Source organism: Zingiber officinale, chromosome 9A (genome assembly GCF_018446385.1).
Source record: "Zingiber officinale cultivar Zhangliang chromosome 9A, Zo_v1.1, whole genome shotgun sequence".
Taxonomy (NCBI): domain Eukaryota; kingdom Viridiplantae; phylum Streptophyta; class Magnoliopsida; order Zingiberales; family Zingiberaceae; genus Zingiber; species Zingiber officinale.
In genome coordinates this window covers 4,120,255-4,141,458 of record NC_056002.1, presented here as the reverse complement: position 1 = coordinate 4,141,458, position 21,204 = coordinate 4,120,255, and the positions used below count along the sequence as shown (strand labels likewise).

The following is a 21,204-nucleotide window of genomic DNA, read 5'->3' as shown; positions in this document are numbered from 1 at the left end:
GACTAATAAATGTTCATGATTTAACTCTGCATTAATTTCTTTTCCTTAGACCACAAACAAATCTATGCAACAATCTAAGTTGGGCTATCAAATATATTGAATTTATTTCCTCAAATTAAGGAGGAAAGATACTAATTTGCTAAGCAACTACTTCTTTTAAATGGTTGGCTTATAAATTACTAAAAAAAAGGGCGAATATGTCTCAAAATAGTTAAGATTCATTTCTTCACTCTTAAACATTGTCCGAGAGACAGTTTCGTAAGCAACGCCTCCATCTCTTGGCGTATATATTAAGTTTTAATTGCTCTCCTTAATAATATCACGCAAAAGGAAAGCAGTGCTGCTGGAGTCTCTGATTCTGCCTTCCGTTGGCTTCGCGATTCAGGCTGAGCGATCGATCGGTGACTTCGTCGGGAGAAGGTAGGCTATAGCTTCTGTTCTTCCCGTTTCGTTCCTCGGCAATTTCCGAGCTTTCCTCCCGAGTGGTGATTCCAGGTTTTGGCGTGCGACTGTTCTATCAGTTCGAATGCTTTTAAAGAGTTAGTATTTGTGGTGTTTGGCATTCTCCAGTAGTATCGATATAATGAGAAAGAAGAGATTTTTTATGCCTTGAGTGGTAATGTGGGTGCATATTGTGCTAGAATGTTCTCTGCTAAATTAGAAGTTGTGAAATTCTGCCTGCATTTATAGTATCCTAATTCCAGATACATCGATTGATGAGCCCATAGTGGTGATATTGAATTGTAAACGATTTTATATCAGATGAATGATTGCCACAGGATCTCTAGCCTTAAAATAACATATATTGGGAGATGTTTTTTTTCTTCACAAGCCTCATACACTTTATTATAATGATAATTATTATTATTATTATATTTTAGGATTACAATTTACAGGACTTTATGGTGGTATGGCTGGTTCTTTCTACTTGGGAAGTTACATGATTTCAAATCACAAGAAAGTTTGTTTTTTATTTCTTTTGCCCCTGAGTGGTGCTGTGGTAGAACACTCATAGGAACAAATAAGAGGATTATAGTTCAAATCCCAATAGGAACGAATATTCTAGAGGTCCGTCTCTGAGTGTGCATAAGTTGTGCTTTGGATTTATCTGGTAAGCGAACCGGGAGGGAAGCCATCAGGATTAGTTGGTCGAAGCCCAAACACCTAAATTATATATATATAAAAAAGCTAGTCTTCTACATACTGTATATAGTATTGTAGCTCATAGTTAACAGTATGTGCCATTGGTATCTAAATGTTGATTGTGTTGATTCATTCTCTTCCAAAAGAATTCTCCTATAGTACAACAGGAATATCTGCAACTTACCAAATCCCCTAAACCACACTGCATTGCATGTGCTTTCTTACTGGCATTACATGAATGTATGTATTTTAACTAGTAGGCAATAATATGACCATTAGTCCTCACCTTTTGTCATGGTAATATGGATACTTAGGTCAGCGAAATTTTGCATTATATTAGAATAATGACGATTGACTTGTTTTATCTAGATAGGAATTTATCTCTAAATGTCATACCTTTACTGTTTGATATACACCTATGAAAATATTATCCTTCTTACATACTGCTTTGGAAAATCAAGCATGATTGTGTTTAACCTTTCAATTAATTAGTTGTGTGATTTTGGTTTTATACAGATATTCACTTCGAAGGGAGAACTTATTAGATTCAACATAAAACATGCTAAGCAGATTAGTTGCTCAGTCAGATCAACAACTTAATGTAAACTTTAGTTATCATTGCTCTGTTAAACAAGAGAAACTAACTAATGAATTTCCTACTAGCAAAAGTACATTTGCTTGCTTATCAGGGGCTGCTATAAGTGGAAACGTGACTTTAGGGAATACAAATATAGGTAATGGTTTGCTTGGCACAGGAATATTACCTATCTTGGATTCTTCAAGAACCTTCCACAAGGTGGCTTCTTCAACATCATTACTGAGCTTGGATGTCTTATCATCTTCGTTAAGGACAAATGCAACTGGTTTAAGTGAAAGTATGACTTCACAAGGTGATTTCAAATCACTGAGTGCTCCAATAAATGGAGGTTTTTTAAATGCCGTGGAAGTTCAAATGGCTGGTGGAGCAGCAGGGGAAGATAGAGTACAAGCTGTATGTTCAGAAGAAAATGGCTTCCTTTTCTGTGCTGTTTTTGATGGTTTTAATGGGCGGGATGCAGCTGATTTTCTAGCTGGAACTTTGTATGAGAATACTATGGTATATCTAAACACATTGGACCCGAGAATTAAACATAAAGAAATTAAGAATTTGGACTGTGTTTTCCCGAATGATTTTCCCCAACATTTTGTAGAAGACGGCGCTCTTCATAGATATCAATCTCTGCCGGTCAATCAATTCAATGACAAAAGATTTGTTCATTTCCTAGAAGATGATCCCTCGCGTGATTTATTTAGATTTGCATAGTTGATTGCCTTCAACAAGCCCTTGCGCAGGCTGAAAATGATTTCTTGCATGTGGTTGAACAAGAAATGGATGATCGTCCAGATCTAGTTTCTATTGGTTCTTGTGTTTTGGTTGTGCTTCTTCATGGATCATACTTATATACACTCAGCCTTGGTGATAGTCGCGCTATATTGGCTTCTTCTCAAGGAAATGGTGTTAATGATTTGCAAGCAGTTCAGTTAAATGAATGCCACTCAGTTGATAATGAGAAAGAGTGTATGAGACTTATGTCTGAGCACCCAGATGATTCAAAGACAATAATAGGAAGAAAGGTTAAAGGAAAACTGAGATTAACTCGTGCATTTGGTGTAGGTTATCTCAAAATGGTAACACTGATCAAATATTTGTGCTTTGTGCATTTTATATATTATCCACAATCCATATTGGCTCTCAAATGTTTGGGTCATTCTGATTTTATTTTTGTGAATCTGCAGAAAAAGATGAATGATGCTTTGATGGGTATACTTAAAGTTCCAAATCTGTCCAGTCCACCTTATATATCAACAGAACCATCAGTTGCAAACCACAAAGTTTCAGAAGGTGATTGTTTTGTGATATTAGCTAGTGATGGTTTGTTTGACTTCTTTAGTAATGATGAAGTTGTGAAGCTGGTAGCCTCTTATGTGTTCGACAACCCAACTGGTGATCCAGCCAAATTCCTTGTGGAGCAGCTTGTTTCAAGAGCGGCCCAGATTGCAGGTATATCAAATCTGAATGAATCGTGAATTTTGAAGATTAATACACTTCATCTCCCTTATGGCAAATTCTTTTCCTAATGCTACAAAAGTTTTAGTCACTAAAGTGATAGCAAAATATGGGAAATTGTGATTATGTCCCTATTTTGATCATAAGGTATTCCATGGGTACTTTACATCTTTGGAGGTTCCGGTGATGATTATATCATTAGAGCTAGAGGTTACATGATTTTATGGCAATTGTATAATTTTCTTTGGGAAACAGCTATTGGATCTTCCTTGTCGGTAAAAGGTAGATAGATATCTAGATCGCAGTTTGTAAATCTTGAAAATCCACAAAATGTTAAAACAAAATATCTTAATCTTAAATCTAGAGGATTCTCTTTAGTCTAGTGCCCATAATATTCTTGGATTGGTCCTGGTCTGTTTACAATGCAGTGCTGGTTCTTTAATGAAGAAATTTTCATATTGCATATTGGGCCGCTATTAATTGCTTTTCCTTTTTAAGTGAAGTTGAATGGCAGTGCAATTCTAATATTTTGTCGTTAGAGAAAACATAGAATTTTAAGAATAATAGCCATACTTCCTGCCATCAGAGATCTTTCTCAAAGTGCTTTGCGATCAAAATTTGGCAGTATGAGCTTGTTTCTAACTTCTAGTGATCCTTTTGATTGGCAAATATCAGTAGCTTTGGGATTAAACTCATACTACATTACCAGTTTGAGCGTAAAAAATAGCATCGGTTAGAATTAGCGAGTCTATGATCTGGGCCATGTGAAGATGATTTTTCCTTTATCATAGTATCCATCTTAATCCCCCAATATGATTATTAAATACCGCATCGCTTTTCAGGAATGAACCTCGATCAATTGCTGAACATCCCTGCTGGCATCAGGAGGAAGTATCACGATGATGTTTCAGTCGTCATTGTTCTCCTCGGGGCCCATAACCAAACATCAACTGCATCAACATGTCTATGAATGTTTTAGGTTCATGCTATCAGTAAAGTGATTGTAAATAGAAGCCAGAATACTCTGCATGTGCGCAGAAGGGAGATTATGTTAGTTTGGAAGCATTTTAATTCATGTCAGATCAATTAGAATAACATCTTGTGAATAAATGAAACTACACTTTTTTTTATATATATTTGTGAATTATCTTTATTTGTCGGACAGGAATTTTTCCCACTCGTCATCAAACTTCAACCGCTATATATATATTTTTTTGTTAAAATTTATAAGAAATAGTAACAAAGCAGGGAAATCAACAAAGAGAACCTCCTACAAATTAATTATAATCAAGATATTAATGATGAACTACCAAAATGACCAAATAAAGGAAAAAAATAGTGGATATGCAACCAAATTGAAGTTGGTGTTTTTCATCAATCTTGTGTTGGCATGAAATTTTCCTCAGTCATTTATTATGATAAGTAATAAAATTATCCTAACAAGTTCTTAGCATCCAAAAAACTGGTTTGCATTGGAGCTCAATCTGTTCAGATAAAGTTCAATCGCAGTAAACAACTAAACATTGATGAGAATGATATTAACTTTTCTTCAGATTTAGCATTTATTTGTGCCAATATAAACAAACTAAACTCACATCACAGTGTCACAAACTCATGGCCAGTGACCAGACTTTACAAGGGCAATGAAATCCTCAGCAAGATCAAGCAAATACAGTGAAACAAATTACCAAATCTGCAGTTTCGTATCATCAGCCTTCATTAATTGAAAATAAACTATCAACGTTGAAGTACAGTACAACACCATGGACAAACATCTACAATTGTGGCATAACTAAACATCTACAAGGAAGGCACATATGCATCACTGATAGAGATTACAAAATGATGTAGAAAGATAAAAATACAATTTACAAACCCATTTTCTTGGGTCTGATATATGTTGAAGTGCCTTTCCGCAATCCTGGCATTGCGACTTGTTGCTGCTGCTTAGCTTGCTTTTCTCGTTCTTTCTCCTTGTTCAATTTCTCAGCTTCAGCCTGTTCTTTCCTAAGATTCTCCATTTCCTCCTCCATTGCAGTCTTCTCTTCCTTTTGTTTCTTCTTGTGATCGAGCATAGATGTATCAGACTCTTTTACAGAGAAAAACATCGGTCCTAACTCAGCCAGCCAATGTGGCTCAACTGCAGTCACACATTGCATATACTCCTTGGTAGTCAGCACAAGCTCATGATAAACCACATAATCTGGAGTGTATCCGAGCCCATAGAGGGCACTGCTGGGATGAAGATGACATGGCATACCATTTCGGCAATTCACATACTCACCCACACCTTTCAGTCTGGCAGAATTGTGGAAATATGCAGAACAGATTGCCTTTCTGATTATGTCCCAGTCCAATCCGCATGAAGTCAAGGGAATCTTCAATTGCTTGAGTATGTCTAGTAACTGAGATCTGACTTCCCTTGCCTTTCGAAGACCCTTTACATGCAAGAAGTGATCATTACACCAATCTCCACGGTATTGATTTGCTTTCCATTGTTGATATACATTGAGAAGGGTCAAGTGGTCAGACTCTGGAACGAAAAACTTTTCCCTGGCTGCATCACTTTCCTCTGCTCGGTCCTTTGGTCGGAAGAAAACAGAAGGCACCGAAAGCATAGAAACAATTGTTAAAACCTCATTAATGCATTCCAACTGCTCGCCCATCAATAACATTTTGGCAAGGGGCGGATCCAAAGGGAATTCAACCATCTTCCAACCAATATCAGTAAGACTACCAACATTGTTCAAGGCAGCCAAAACCCATAGCTGGTACATAGAATTGAGGATGTTTTCTTGTGGCGGTGGATCCATGAAGTCAAAATCCAAAAGATTTTCAATTTTCAAAGATTTCAACAGCAAGACCACATTCCCTAGATTTGTTCGTTGGATCTCTGGGACAGGATTAGGAAGCATTTCATTTTGATAGGCTGATTCAGTAAATAAGCGATAGCATTTACCAGGACCAGTCCTTCCAGCACGACCAGCTCGTTGGTCAGCAGCTGCACGACTAACTGGAAAGACTTGAAGAGCATCCATACCCATTCTAGGATTGTAGACCTTCATTTTACCATAACCTGTATCTATCACATAGAAGATACCGTCCACTGTAAGTGATGTCTCTGCAATGTTGGTTGCCACAATGCATTTCCGAGCATTGCCTTCTGCTTTCTGGAATATCTTGGCTTGCAGATCAGCTGGCAACTGAGAATAGATTGGTAATATCAAAAGTTTTGGGACTTCTTTGCTTGCAGAAGCAATGAGTTGCTCCATTCGTTCAGCAAGAGCATAGCATGCAGCTTCAATCTCATCCTGCCCTGTCATAAAGATGAGGATGTCACCAGGAGGGCTAGTGATGTGTATGGCCATAGCCTGCTTAACTGCAGCATCAACATAGTCTTCACAGGGTGTTTTGCTGAACTGAATATCCACCGGAAAGGTCCTTCCAGGAATGTAGAAAATTGGAACACTGATAAAAGAGGTTTTAAGCAGAGATTAGGAGAAAAAACATCAACGATAGTACATACCAAGTTGAATTAACACTATACCTTCCAAAGAAATTGGAGAACTTTTGAGCATTCAAAGTCGCAGACGTGACAATGAGCTTGAAATCACGGCGCCTAGCAACTACTTTTTTAAGTATTCCAAATAGAACATCAGTGCTAAGTGATCTCTCATGTGCTTCATCCATGATAATTACTCTGAAAAAGAGAAGCAATTCTCAAGAAAATTGAAATTGTAATACTTCTGAAGGCGAATTTATTGTATACAGTATAACTGACAAATTTTCTAGAATATTGATTTGCAAAAGTAAAGAACTGAAAATTAAAGCATAGATAGACAAGTATATCAGTCATTCATGCCATAATTTAAACTTTAGGCTGCAAATATCATGGTACTGAAAGAATATTCATGAATAGCTCTGATAAGCTGGATCTTTTTTTTCAAATAAAGACTAATAACAAGGAGAATAAGAGTCCCAATTGTTGGGGTAAGTCAATTTGTTGTATGGTTGAGCAGATTTTAGCAAACTATACTTAACATAATTGGTGGCTACACTAGAGAATATCTTATACAACACCAGCAACCAAGCCTTATCCCACTAGGTGGGATCGGCTATATGGACCCTTCTACGCTATTGAGCTATATCCCCTACTATATCATCAATAGAAAATATGTGGTGTGTACATGAAATCACTTAAACATAGAAAACAATCATATAGACATTAAAATAACTTAGATCAACTAATGGTTTAGTTCATCATCAAGGGTGTCTTTCTTACAAGGGAAGAAAACCAAGAAGGAAATAAGTGACACAAACTTTTCTCAGTTGTACATTTCCTTTTTTTCCTTTAAGGAAAAATCTAGAGGGAAAGAGAAGTCTTGGAAGCCTTCCTCTATATTGCTTCCATCCAATTTTGTTGTTTGTTTTTTTTGTATGGAATGGAGATCAAATCCGAGCATAAAAATAATCTTTGAAAATCTATTCTTAATGTATGCGTTTCTTTTCTTTATATCTTTGATGAATGAACTCTTCAAATCCTCCCCCACCCTCGTCTTTCCTACTGTCAAGGAAATTACCTGAGTGTTTTCTCCCTAGTTGTTTTCTATCTTTATAGGAAATTACCTAAGTGACAATTATCAAACATGATAGAAGGGACAAACACAGGTAAAAAATTGAAGGTTCTCCATAAATTTACCACTCTCCAATATCCTATAAGAGAAAATAGCTCTTTGGCTTTTCTGTTGTCAACTTTGTAAGGAATACACGTACTACACAAAACTCATCACAATTTACAAACAGGGTGATTAACTATGGTTACACGGATAAGTAAATAGGTATGCTTGGTTCATATAGGTAACTGGTTATGGTTGACTAATGAACATAAGTGAACTTATTGAAAATGATGTTTTTCATATCCAAAAAACATGGAAAGAAGATGAAGCTAAACATGTAAAAATATCACTCCAAAAAATTTCATATTAACATACTAAGGGCTACTAGAATTCTAAAAGTTGTAGGTAAGACGTTTAATAAAATGTAGAAAAATAAGATAAGCATACCTGTATTTGTCAAGATCAGAGTCTTTCAGTGTTTCTCGCAAAAGCACCCCATCAGTCATGTACTGTTACAACAATAAATATAACTTTAGGGTCGGGATATTTCAAATATCAGTATTACTCTATAACAATGCAATCATTATGAACTTTCAATATATCTATATCTATATATATAAAAGAAAGTCAAAAGCTTCAGTTAAGTCAAAAAAAAGCCTACAGTAAAAATGATTGACAAGCAAGTAACCATGCCGCATAATACTATCATTTCAATTAGGTTGGAAATCCAAACAAGATTGAAGTTAATATAATTTAAACATACTGAAGTTTTTGGAACACTTCTACAATATTCTGTTTGTTCAGTTCCAAGGCAATCATGGAGCCATTTTAATTCATTATAATAGTTCAAGACACTTTTCAAAATTTCCACTCCAGAGACGAGTTTAGCAGAGTGTTGACTGTTAATCACCAAAACTAAGATACCTTTATTATAGTAGTTGGGCCAGTTACATCCTCAAATCTTATAGCATAACCAACTTTATCACCCAACTCTGTCTCCATCTCCTCGCTCACTCGCTTTGCAACACTCATTGCTGCCACTCGCCTTGGTTGTGTGCAACCAATGATACCGCCAGTTGTATAACCATCTTCATATAAGTACTGTCAACAAATCTTTAATATAAGACAGACTAAACTAACAGTATGTTTTATGAAAAATAGTCTTGAGTATCATACCTGGGTCAATTGTGTTGTCTTTCCTGAACCAGTCTCACCAACTACCACTATAACCTGATTTTCACGAACAACCTAGCATAGAACACATACTTTAGAACAGTATGTCACAATTAAAAAATAACTACAGCATACCAAATAGTGGATATATTGATCAGAAAACAGTGCCATAACAACATAACATGGATTCGCTCTAGAACATGACAGAACAACATTGAGGAATAGGTTCGGTGCTTATCAGAGATAAAAAAATGCTTTGGAAAACAATTGGGACGGGACAATGGAAGGAACATGAAAGAATCATGCAACAAAGACACAGGCTTGACAGAAGTACTCTACTTAAATGTCACTGTCAGATTCTACAGAAGAAAGGAATAGGGATTATAGGGAGAGCAAGAAAAGTGTGGTAAAATGAGCAAGGAAATAACTTGAAAATGAACTTAAGGCAAAATAGAAGGATGGAACCATAGGTTCAACAGCCTAGGTTTGATATGGCAATTATCTGAGGCAAATATGAGAGGCAATGAAGAGAATAGGGTTCAAAATTTTGGTCTGTCTCTTGATGATTTTATCTTAGCTATTCCTTTCAACTATTGGACTTAATAGGAAAAAGTAAATATAAGCTTTAAATATAATAAAACATGACATAATAATAAAACATGACATAAAGTACAAAAATTTGCAGTGTGAATCTGGCAATTTTGTACCTGCAATAGCTCATCACGCACAGAATATATTGGAAGATATTGGCGTTGTTGTGAAAGGGACTTTGACTTGGCAAATTCACTCACTGCTTCACCTTTTTCTTTCATATGTCTAGCAAACTTGGCATCCTCCTTAAAATCCACTTCACCCTCTTCTCCTACCACTGCAGTATCTGCATCAATCTGATATTTGAAACATGTCAAGCAGAATAGCTCTAGGAATTTCTGCAAGAAAAAACAACTTATTATTACAAAAAGATCAACCTGCTCAGCCGTCTTCTGGACCCCTAAAATTTCTCCAAGTTTTGATCCAGCCAGCTCCCAAAATCGCTGACGTGATTTATTCATACTCTGTTTTTCATGAATCTCTCTAACAAGAACAGAACCTTTGCGTGCAATTATGGCCATGTCTGATGTTGGATCCTTTATAGGCATTACTGGTTCTGCCTGTTTAGTGAACACTACTCTTCCATCAAGGAAAGGAGGCTTTGTATCTGCAGCAGAAGGGAATAAGTGCTAAGTAAATTTCAGAAGTATTTTTGGACCAACTCTTAACTGACAATACAGGACCTTGGTAATAAAACCAAATAGGCAACAAAAGAGAAAAAGGTTTTGCAGCTTCAAATTTTCTTGTTAATGAAAATATAAAAAAAAATGATTATGGGTAGGTAGCACTGAATTGATCAGGATCACTGACAAGGAAGATTTGCTTAACTATTATGTGATTAACAAATGCATCATCATGTCCATGGATCCAAATGTGAGACAAAAGGGCAAAGAAAAGCATAAATTTTACATACACCTTAAATATTAATTCTAAAATTAACTATAATTTTATTTTAGTAACTCTAAATGGATATATGACAATAAATATATTAATAAAATTGTGCTAACTAAATTTGTCAATTGGCAAAAGGGAGTATGATATTCCCAATTATTTATCTTGTTTATACATTTAATTTATACTTTGTACTCATATAGTCCTACAATAATTGAACATCACTCGCTGGTCTCTAATTTCCTTTTCAAATGAGTTTGAAGCAAGTGAAAGTGAAAATCTTTGAGATTGTTTGAAAGTTCTTTAATCTCACAGTAAAATTGGATAAATATGGTTGAGACTCTAGTTCTATGTTTGGCTTATTATGATTGGTATTACTCTTGGATCTGCTATTTCCTTCTGAAGTTGAGTCTAAGAGGGTAGATTGGGAGATCCCTTTATGTTTTGAGTCTTTAGTTCTTTTGGGGGGGTTGGATAGGTTCGACAACTTGAGCTTAATGATTTTTCCTGTGTTTAAAGGTGTGTATCTCATTTACATTATGTGTGATAGAGAGTTCATGCAATCATGATAAACAAAGAATGTTATAGGGAACATTCCTAACAAAAATGTAATATCAAGTATTGTCATTGTAGTCTCCCATTTGAATAAGGACCAGACACCTCTCCAAGCAAATATATGTGAATGAGGGTGAGGTTCAGATGCCATTTGTACTTAGTAATTGCCTCAATAAAGATTTACGCCTCTCTGACAACCTTACAATGCTTATTCCTACATTTCACAGTGTATGGTAGACAATAGCATGCTTTCATGTGTCATCTAGTGTGGCTGCAGCTATAATACAAGTGCAAAATATCATGTTTCATTAATTTATTCCTCTATCTTCGGCCTCTCAGATGGTTCATCTAAAGGGTGAAGTTATTTGTCTTCATCTTACTTAGATCTAATTGAAACAACATTATGATCTTCCTTAAACATAAGATGGTTTGATTCTGGATCATGCTACATGTTGAGGGTTTGATTTGACAATAATCACATTAGTTGTTGTGCAAGATTCTTCCTTTTAAATCAATTAAGAAAATAGCTTATTAACAAATATCTATAAACAATCTATGTTGTCGAATCTAACTCATGGATATAAAATCTTCCTCTACTAATTTAAGCATCCCCAGTCTCGACTCCTAGCACCTATATCTCTTAAAAAAAGGTAATATTTCCTTCCATTATAATCAAGTGAGAATATCAACAAGAAATAATAATGATATACAAGAATCTTTTTTTGGACCAAGATAAGGTGATTTTTATCAACAGTGACTTTTATTTATTATAATTTTTTCATGAGAAAAAAAAAATAATTCTGAAATAAATTATACTAGCCAACAGAACTAACTCCAAAAAAGGCTGCAGGTATAGCGGAATGAGTGATTGCTGTTTAACGATCATGACAAGCATTTTTTTTTTAAATGGAAACAAAATTAGGACTCAATCACTTAGAGATTCTTAAGATGTCTAATTTGGGGATATTAATAACAACATCAGTCATAAATCAAAATAATAGAATTGTAACCTACCTGACTTTGTCTGATTATGAAAGAGTACAAGGATAGATCAACCATATTAATCTGTTATAATCAGTGCAGTGCACTATGCAATAACTAATATGCAACCTGGATCAATTGGAGGGCTGACATCCACTTTCACCAAACAAGCACACATATTTCAGTGAAGCACATTTCTAATTACATAATTAATATTTGTGATAAAAGCACTACAATCTTAGCACCATTTTGTTCAGACATCAAATTTGATGATGGATAAAGCATCATGCAGGAGCCAAAACATTAATGTAACTTAGCATACCATGAACTAAAAGTATGATTTTGCGCTCATCCTCATCGTCAAAATCCATCAAAACCTCTGTCCCTCTAACAGCTCCAGATCTCAACAGCTGCCGATCCTCCCATTGAGCATTATCGGCAGTTAGTTGTGACATTTTCTTACTTTGAGCAAGAGTCATTAAAGTTCCATCCTTGCGAGTCTGCAAGATTAGGTGCATGGAAAGATGAGCAATGTACAATAAGCGTAGCCTAGTGGAGGAGACATTAACATAAGAATAAAAATATTGTGTACTGGGTAGACCAATAAATTGGATAATTTGAAAGAAAAAAATCAAGAAAAAAAATCAAGAAAGATAAAAAAGATTTTTATGTTTCTTTCATGATACTAAGAATTGACAAACATCTCTGTGTGAAATTGAGGCATACCAGTTTTACAGAAGGTTAAGGCAATGGTCACAGACAGAAAGGGATTAGCCAAGAGGATGGTACAGAATCATGCAACAAAAGGTTTACACTGTAACAACCTAACAGTGACCAATAAAACCACAGCACGTCTGCTGGTACTTGTTTTCTTTTCCTCTTGAGGAATATCATTCTACGGTGAAGACCAACAGGTAACACAGAAAGGTATTTATCCAAGGGGCTAATACATAGGTCATGCCACAAGAAAATTATACAGGGATTACATGATATCCACCTTCTCAATACTTTGTTTTTCCTCAATCTAGAAGGCAAACTACTAATAATATCAAGCAAAATATAATTATGTCAAACTATGACTTAAAGAGAACTATGCATCATACCAAACTGACAAACATAATTCAACAATTTTTCCTATTTTTGAGAACGGATAGAATCAGTAAAGCTCTTAAAGTAGGAAAGTGGATACTGGTGACATATCACGACTCAAGCTTCATATCAATCCCTTTCCCCACCCCACCCCACGCCCACCCATTTGAGAAAGGGAAATGCCAGTGGCCTGCCTATGAATAGTATATATGTATATGGGGGTAAAGCCTCCATTTGGTGAAGATGGGTTTCGGCCCAGGATTTTAGCAACAGCTTGGTCTTTATCAAGTTTGTAGAAGGAACCTTCCAAGGTTCACCTTAATTTCATAAACCAAAAACCATAGACAGTAACTATCTATATTTTAACCAGCTGTAACATGCTTTTCCTGTTCCTTTTTTCAACAACAATCTTCAATGTGCTTTCATATGAAATGCCATTTCAAGTTCAATTGCTTTGCTGAAATTTGATGCTTATAGTGGGATTCAAAGCTAGATAAATTCCTGCCAATTTAAAGGAAATCAAAAATCAACTTTAAAACTTCTTTAAAAAATTTAAGTGTGTGAATGAATATGAAAACTTGATTCCTCAAGTTTGCAATTATAGTATATGAGTATGGTGGGTAAATATCAGAACTTTTTGTCACATGATTTCCAAGTATTTCTAGGCACAAATTGGCAAATATTTGATAGCATTTACAAATACAACATTTCTGAGATGCTAGGATTATAATTCCACCTCTTGTTTAGCAATCATAAAAGCAGAAAGCAAATAGCCAGAAGAATGTAAATATTTAGTTGGGTGACTAAGTAACTTGCTGCAGAACCAATTCTGAACATATTGTAATTCAACTACAAAACCATCTATGGTTCAAATTGCAATCTAGCATCCAGAAGATAAGTTTAAAAAATCCTGGATATATTAACAGCTTATTGTTCTGCAACTACATAAAAAACAAGGAAGAATAAAAGAAAATTTACCAGTTTCTTTGTGAGCGTTGCTTCTTTCTTCTGATAAGAAGCATCATCCCCACCAAACAAAGATGAGTTATCAGCATCGTACATTGTGCTATGCTCTTCTCTATCATACCTAAATAAATGCAAAAGCATTCAAGTCAACCATTGATCCTAGATGATTACAACAATTTTCAACTGATTTTATCATGCATAGCAAACCTCTAGAGACTAAAAGCTGCTGAATTTATTGTCAGCACATTATTGTAGGAGATCATACAAATTGATTTAATTGGTTGATGATAGGTAGATAAGCATACCCAGTAAATATTAATAATTCAATTTAATTTCAACAAAACAATGAAATTCATAGTCAGGTAACTACCATGCACGATCTGCATCATAATCCATCTCCTGCTGCATTTCCTCAGTAATATCAGAAGACTTAAAAGTTGTCAACGAGTTCTCAGCAGCTTCATTATCCTAGTTTACCGGATAAAGAATAAAACATTGGTAAGTCTTGGAAGTCATTGAGCAAATAGTTAACAATCACAGAATATTCCAAAGAGAAAATTTATAGACTAGTAAAAGGTTAGCCAGTCAGAAGAATTGATGCCATAATAATAAGCAAAAATATTGATACTTTTCCCTGCCATGCATGTGGGCATGGATGCATGAATGCATAATTGAAAAAGGGAGAAGCAAAGAAAACACTGTTGCTAGATTTCAATATGGAGGGCTATATTCTCAGAAAAAAGTAGCAATACTGAAATATTTTGCAAATGGTGACCAAGGTTTTTGTAAGAAATGTCATAAATGTTTAACTAGGGTACCTATGTCTGGTTCACACAAGCTTGAGGTAATTGCTTATACATTAGAACTTGTTGCATAATAAAGGGTTGATTAAGGCAAAAGAAACTGAGGGATGAGATTTGTTAAAAGTTGTTTTATTGGAAATAATTTTAGAAAAAGAGTAACATATTTATCCAATATCTTAATGGTTACTCTGCAGACACCGATTCACATCTCCCTACTTAATAACTGGAAAGAAAAGTCTTTCTATTAATTGGATGGTCATCTTCATCAAAAGAAACATTGGATAAAATTAAAGACAAACTATACCTTGGATCTCATACTCTTCCAATTACAGTATGATATTGTCAAAACTTACATTCTTTCCAACATTTATTTTCTTTAAAGCTTATGTTATTTCATTTGATGACTATAATTATAATAAATTTAAATTTCCTTAGAGAGCTTCAGTAATAGTTTGTAGAAATAGTTCTATATCTTGTTATACTTGTCATCATCAATTCAACCTATATACACTTAAGAATTTAATAATATGCAAATCCCAACAAATTCTTTTCAATGGTTTGTCTTTCAGAAATAAGGTAAATATCCTCTCTTTTTTTCTCTTAATTCTTGACTTACTATAAAACTATCAAAAACTTTGGATTTTCTATGCTTGCAATCTTTTTTGCCTTGACTAGCAACTTTATATGTTGTTACTTTTTCATCCTCCTGATCCTCAATTGAATATTGTACTCTTAAAGAAAATGCCACCATTTCAATGGGATAATTTTTAACTATGATTTAGTTTATTAGGAAAACAGGAAAAATATAGGCCCTAGTCCAACTTGCATAGATAATTTGTACATTCACACATAAAATACACAGTAATTGGCACTACAATTGGATTTTCATCTTAAATGCAAGGAAACTGAGAAACCAAATTGGAAGAACACAAAGATACCAAGGTGAATAGAAGATTGTCTCAAGTCTATAGGCCCAAAACATGAAAATTTACATAGTTGATCGCTTGAAACTCAACGGATTAATGAAACTTCAAAGGCATATGAAACATTAGCAGGACTAATAGCTGGCATAAAATACTTAACCCTAAGCTAATAGAAGCTAGCTCATTAGCCTATAACTCATTGTGTGGAATTAAATTGGGCTGTCACAATCTCCTCACTTAAGTTTCTTGAGATCCACATCAACTCATAGCCTGAATCTTCCCTAATCAACAACATGTGAGGCCTAATGGTAACTACACCATCACATAGAAAGTCATTTCCAATACCTCACCATGCCTAGAATTAGGTAGCTCTGATAACAATCGACACAACTTACTTAAATGAGAGAATTGACTTCTTAACTCATCAAACTTAACCAAACTCAACTATTCCCAAAATACTTGAGCTAAAGCTAATAGTTGTTAACTCATCTAATTTTATAAATATTCCCTGTTGGCCAACAACTCACCTTATTGAATTAAATTTGATTGGTACAAGCTCTCCCACTTAAGTCTTGACATCTCTATCAAGATCCAAATTCTTGACTCATACCCACAATCCTCCCTAATCGGCAACATGTGAGGTTCAATGGTGGCTACACTATCAAACAGGCATTCATTTTCAATACCACATGCCTAGGATTAGTCCCATGGCCTACTTGAACTAGCTCAATATCTTATCAGGCCCAATCACTAGTCTAAAATGATTAAACCCAAGATAATAGTAGCTAATGCATCTAATATAAATCTACTCTATTAACCTACAACTCATCATGTGGCACTAAATTGAGGTGGTACAAATGCAATAAAATAATAAATGTCATAAGAGCAAAGATTATTAGTATATGAATGTGCTCTTCAGTGGCAGCCATTTTGTGGAGCTCTTTAATTTTGGCCGTAAGGGAAATAACTAACTCAGTAGCATTAGTCATGCATGGACTACATAAGAAATATTCAGTTTACTAATACTATAATGGCAAAACATCAATTATGCCATTAAACTTATAGTTAGAAAGAAATTCTCAGTATAAAATCTATGTTGGTCAACATGCAAATCTCTTTTTCATTCAATGTTGTTGTGTCATTACACTGAAATCTCCAGTTAGAACTTTAGATAATTGAAGTATGAAATTGTAATGGATGCACAAAAACGGTTCTACAATCAGCATCCACCTCATTCAATTTTTAAATATTTAACCCAAAAATAGTCATAGGAACCAAATGCTACCTCGTGACCTGCAACACCACTAACATGTAGATGATGCTTCCCTCTTTGATATGAACCAGAACTTCTTGAAGATCCAGAGGCACGTATCGGCGTCGGAGAGGGAGCTATGCTGTCCCATGGAGAAGCTATAAGACCGCATGATAAATTATTAGCAAATATGTCCAAGGAACAAGTAAAAAATTAAAGAGATTTTGTTTAAGTAGTTAAACTACATCAGCACTTGCCTGTGGAACGAGGTGAAGTATCCAGCCATGGAGACACAAGTCGTGCATCAGGTGAGGCACCTGCTAACATTGGAGATGGAGAAGGTCGGTGCCTACTAGACAAAGAGTAAGTGTCCTGAGAACTTCGCCTTGGGGTATCATCCCAGTCTGACCTAGCTGAGGAGTATCAGAAGATAGCTTAAAAAGAAAGTTGAAGAAAACTAGAATTTGAGCCAGGCAAACTATCATCAAGTGAAGTCAATATAGAATATACCAGGAGTTCTAGAGGTGTGATCATAACGACTCCGCTTCCTGCTAGAATCGTTATAGTGCCTGGATCTACCATGTTCGTGTCTTCCACCATGTTCACTAGTACGATATTTTTGTTTCTTGTTCCTCTCATAATTATCTGGGCTGCGAGAGTCGATGCTTGTTGAGCTTCTTGATGTAGAAACCTTTGGAATTAACAAGCATAGGCAAGTGTCAAGAAAAAGTTGTACTCCTCAGGAAGCAAGCAAGATAAACATAAAAAATTTATAGAAAATGTAAACAAACACACGGAAAACATTCTAGTGAGAATTGCAGGCTGGACAAATTGGGTTAAAATATGAGTTGACAAGATTTATTTCTGCTATACATGTATCGAAACACTAGCATGCATTTACATCCTAATGACATTATGTCACATTTTATAGATTACATTGCAGTTTGGGACTAGCAACATAGAACTTGAACCAGGGAGTTTGTTTATATTTAGCAGATTGATTGGACCGAGCTTTCAAACTGTGAGGAGATTAAAAATAAAGAGATTATGTCTGGTGATAAGAAACGCAAAGAATCAAAAAAGCTGTTTTGCAAAAAGGGCTCAGTTACATAGTCAATGTAAAATTTTCTATATGCATATGAAGCAAAAATATAAAATGAAATCTTATTGTACCTTTTTAACACTTTATGATACAAGAACTGTACTAATATGTTAATCTAAAAGCCAACCTATTACTAAATTAACTACTAACTAGTACAACATCAATTTGTACTGGTTAAAATGTTCATATTATTTATCATCGACGTCCTATAGAGACTCCACTCTTTCCTTGTTTCGCTCATCAGTGATAGGCGTGAGAAATTGCAGAGGATGAGCCAACCAATCTAATTACTAAATTAACTACTAATTAGTAGTTTAGTACAGCATCAATTTGTACTGGTTAAAATGTTCAGATTATTTGTCGTCGACATCCTTTAGAGACTCCAGTCTCTCCTTGATTTGTTCATCAACAATAAACATGACACATCGCAAAAGATGAACTTCCCACAAGTTTCCGGTGAGTCTTAAGAAGTAAATTTTACTACAAACTTGGCAAAAGAGATCTATTGGAATCCTGAATTGAAACAAAATGAGATCACAAAGTATGAAAATAATAACTATTCAAGTAACTGAAACAATATTGCATGCATTTTAATAGTAAAAAACAATCAAATATTGTACACATTTTGTTAGTAAAAGACGATCAAATGAATGTGCAACAACTAATAAATTCATACTTGAACAGCTAATGCAAAATAATTTACCTCGAGATTTCGAGACTCATTTGCTTGTTGTGAATGAGAATTTTGGCTGCCCCCATCATCGCATATAGTGGACTCTGAAACATTAAAAAATAGCCTTTTCATATCTCAAAAAAATTACAAGCACAGACAGATGTCTAGATAAATAGTTACTTGTGCTCAGTAAGATAGTCATTTAATTGCACCAAAATTCTTGAAAACATATATATAGTCATGAGCAAATGGCATAAAAGATGTCATAAATATGTCGGGTGCCTACTCTGGTTTAATTTGTACTACAGTGAGTATAACATAAAAGCCACCATCAAAGTTTTTCGAGAAAGTGAATCTAGGAATTCTAGGAATATGATTATCTCATCTAACCTCAAAAAAAATTAAGTAAAACACACAGAGACTTGTAAGTATTTAGTGGCTGATAAATGGATCATTTTCTCATTATTGTGCTCTGCATGAAATAAACTTACAAGTTCTGGGCTTCCAGCACCATCACCATCTCCTGATATTGACTTCTCAAGCTACAATTTTTATTATACTTAATCTGATATCCACCTTCTATTCAAAATTTACTTCCAATTCACTCTAACAATTACCAATTGCATCCTCAGTTTAGATCAGGGAAGGATGCAGAAATGGAATGAGGGATGGAGATAAACAAGAATCTAAACATTGTCCATCGACCAATGGATCCTTTCTATTACCATTATATTTTCCATATATGAAATCATAGCATATGTGAATGCGATTGACATTTTCAGAACATGTTATCCAAAGTAAGGACTATGTCTTCTGATGGATATGTAGAAAAATGATAGATATTTTACCAGAAAGTGAATTGTCCTCAGTAAAAGATCCACGATACCGCCGCATGGCATGTCCATGTGTGCCACAAGATGAATCATCTGCAGAATCTTCAATCCCAAAAGAACCAATCTTCTCATCTTCATCAATAGAATCGAAGGTCATTACCTTCCTCTGAATAGGAACTTTAAAACATGTGTCCTGTTTCTCTCTTTTTGCATTTGCAAGAACATCCAATCCTGTTGACAGTGCCACCGCTAAGATATTATTAGGCACCATCTAGTGCAAAAGAATACATAATTTCTCAACCCTTAACTTCTGGCATGAAAAGGACAATGAAATAAACAATACAAATTGGCACTCATACCTAAAGAAGATTTTCTCTCAGGAGGTCTATAAATTGGTCTTTCCTTATGAGGCATGCACAATCCTCCAGCAGTGCCCACTTCTGCTTCTAAAATGGTGGTCATTGTATCAATATCCATAACTTTCTTATCACCCTAAAATTGTAGGAACAGGGTACGTTAGGATTGGAAACTTGCACAAAAAAAAGTGAAAAGGTTAATTAAAAACAATTCGTTAAAAAAAAAATAGAATTGTACCTCCATAATGGCTCGTTCAAATAGAAATTATCAATCAACAAATTACTAAAATCTGGCAATCTGCAATACAACACAGTATAAGAAGGAGTCATACAAAATAAATAAACTATATAGAAGTAGTAGAAAGACTTTTATATGAGAACTTTAACATTCTTATGGTCACACTAAAAATCCATTTTGGTTAACCATGAACTCATAAACATAGTTTCAGAAGGGAACTGCTAGGACCACATATACAGTTATGTATGAGGAATTTCAGAGCAACTCCTCTGGATGTCAACCAAAATGGACCGGAGATAGAATAGAGGAGAATGGGCAAGAATAAGGAGCTCAAGAAGAGGAGAACATTAATCTTTGCTCAATATAATTTTGGTCTCTTGAATTTGAATTGAATTTTGAAGAACAAAACATTTTCGTGAAAAAGTTCCATACCTAATTCCGAGTGACCTATCGCCGGCGCTGACGGAAAGGATGCTGAGTGATCTAGGAGGCCGAACGTTGTTTGGAGGAGAGAGGCGGCGCCGAGAGAGGTGAGTTGTTCGGAGGAGAAAGGCGGCGGCGAGAACTCGGAGGAGAGAGGCGGCGCTGCGCGAGTTGTTCGGAGGAGAGAGGCGGCGCCGAGAGGGGGCGATGAGAAATTACGGGAGAAAAAGTAAGGTCGCCGATTCTCAGGAAATTTAACGATTTTTTAATACAAAAATTATTTCCAAATCCGTTGTCCATTATTTTTTAATAAAAAGGTTTAATGAAATCTTAATTTTTCTAATGAAAATCTAATACACTTTGTTAGAGAAACTAAACGATTTTTTTTTTAAAAAATAACTAATTATAAAAATTAATAACTCAGATAATTTTTAATAAATTGAATCATTAATTATTTTATTCTCTTCCAACTGACTCTGTCCAATAGGAAGATAAACTGACAAAGCAAATATTGGGCAAAAAGGCGATAACGCTCGCCCCCAGCGCCTC

At 35.1% G+C, this 21,204-nt stretch overlaps 1 protein-coding gene and 1 pseudogene across 1 annotated transcript; one reads left to right on the top strand and one right to left on the bottom strand.

Moving 5' to 3' along the window:
• The first annotated feature begins 321 nt into the window (after positions 1-321).
• LOC122021145 lies at positions 322-4,264 on the top strand (annotated as a pseudogene).
• A 610-nt stretch (positions 4,265-4,874) lies between these two features.
• LOC122018862 (pre-mRNA-splicing factor ATP-dependent RNA helicase DEAH7-like) lies at positions 4,875-20,917 on the bottom strand. The gene is made up of 18 exons (XM_042576309.1): positions 20,665-20,917; positions 20,233-20,292; positions 19,998-20,130; positions 19,654-19,869; positions 18,836-18,909; positions 17,541-17,721; positions 17,288-17,443; positions 17,064-17,188; positions 14,423-14,520; positions 14,065-14,173; positions 12,320-12,497; positions 9,948-10,177; positions 9,687-9,866; positions 8,983-9,054; positions 8,731-8,907; positions 8,254-8,315; positions 6,738-6,890; positions 4,875-6,658 (listed from the first exon to the last, which is right to left on the bottom strand). Exons 2-18 carry the CDS (start codon positions 20,236-20,238, stop codon positions 5,059-5,061), a joined length of 3,750 nt encoding a protein of 1,249 aa, XP_042432243.1. The 5' UTR covers positions 20,239-20,292; positions 20,665-20,917; the 3' UTR covers positions 4,875-5,058.
• Positions 20,918-21,204: the final 287 nt, after the last annotated feature.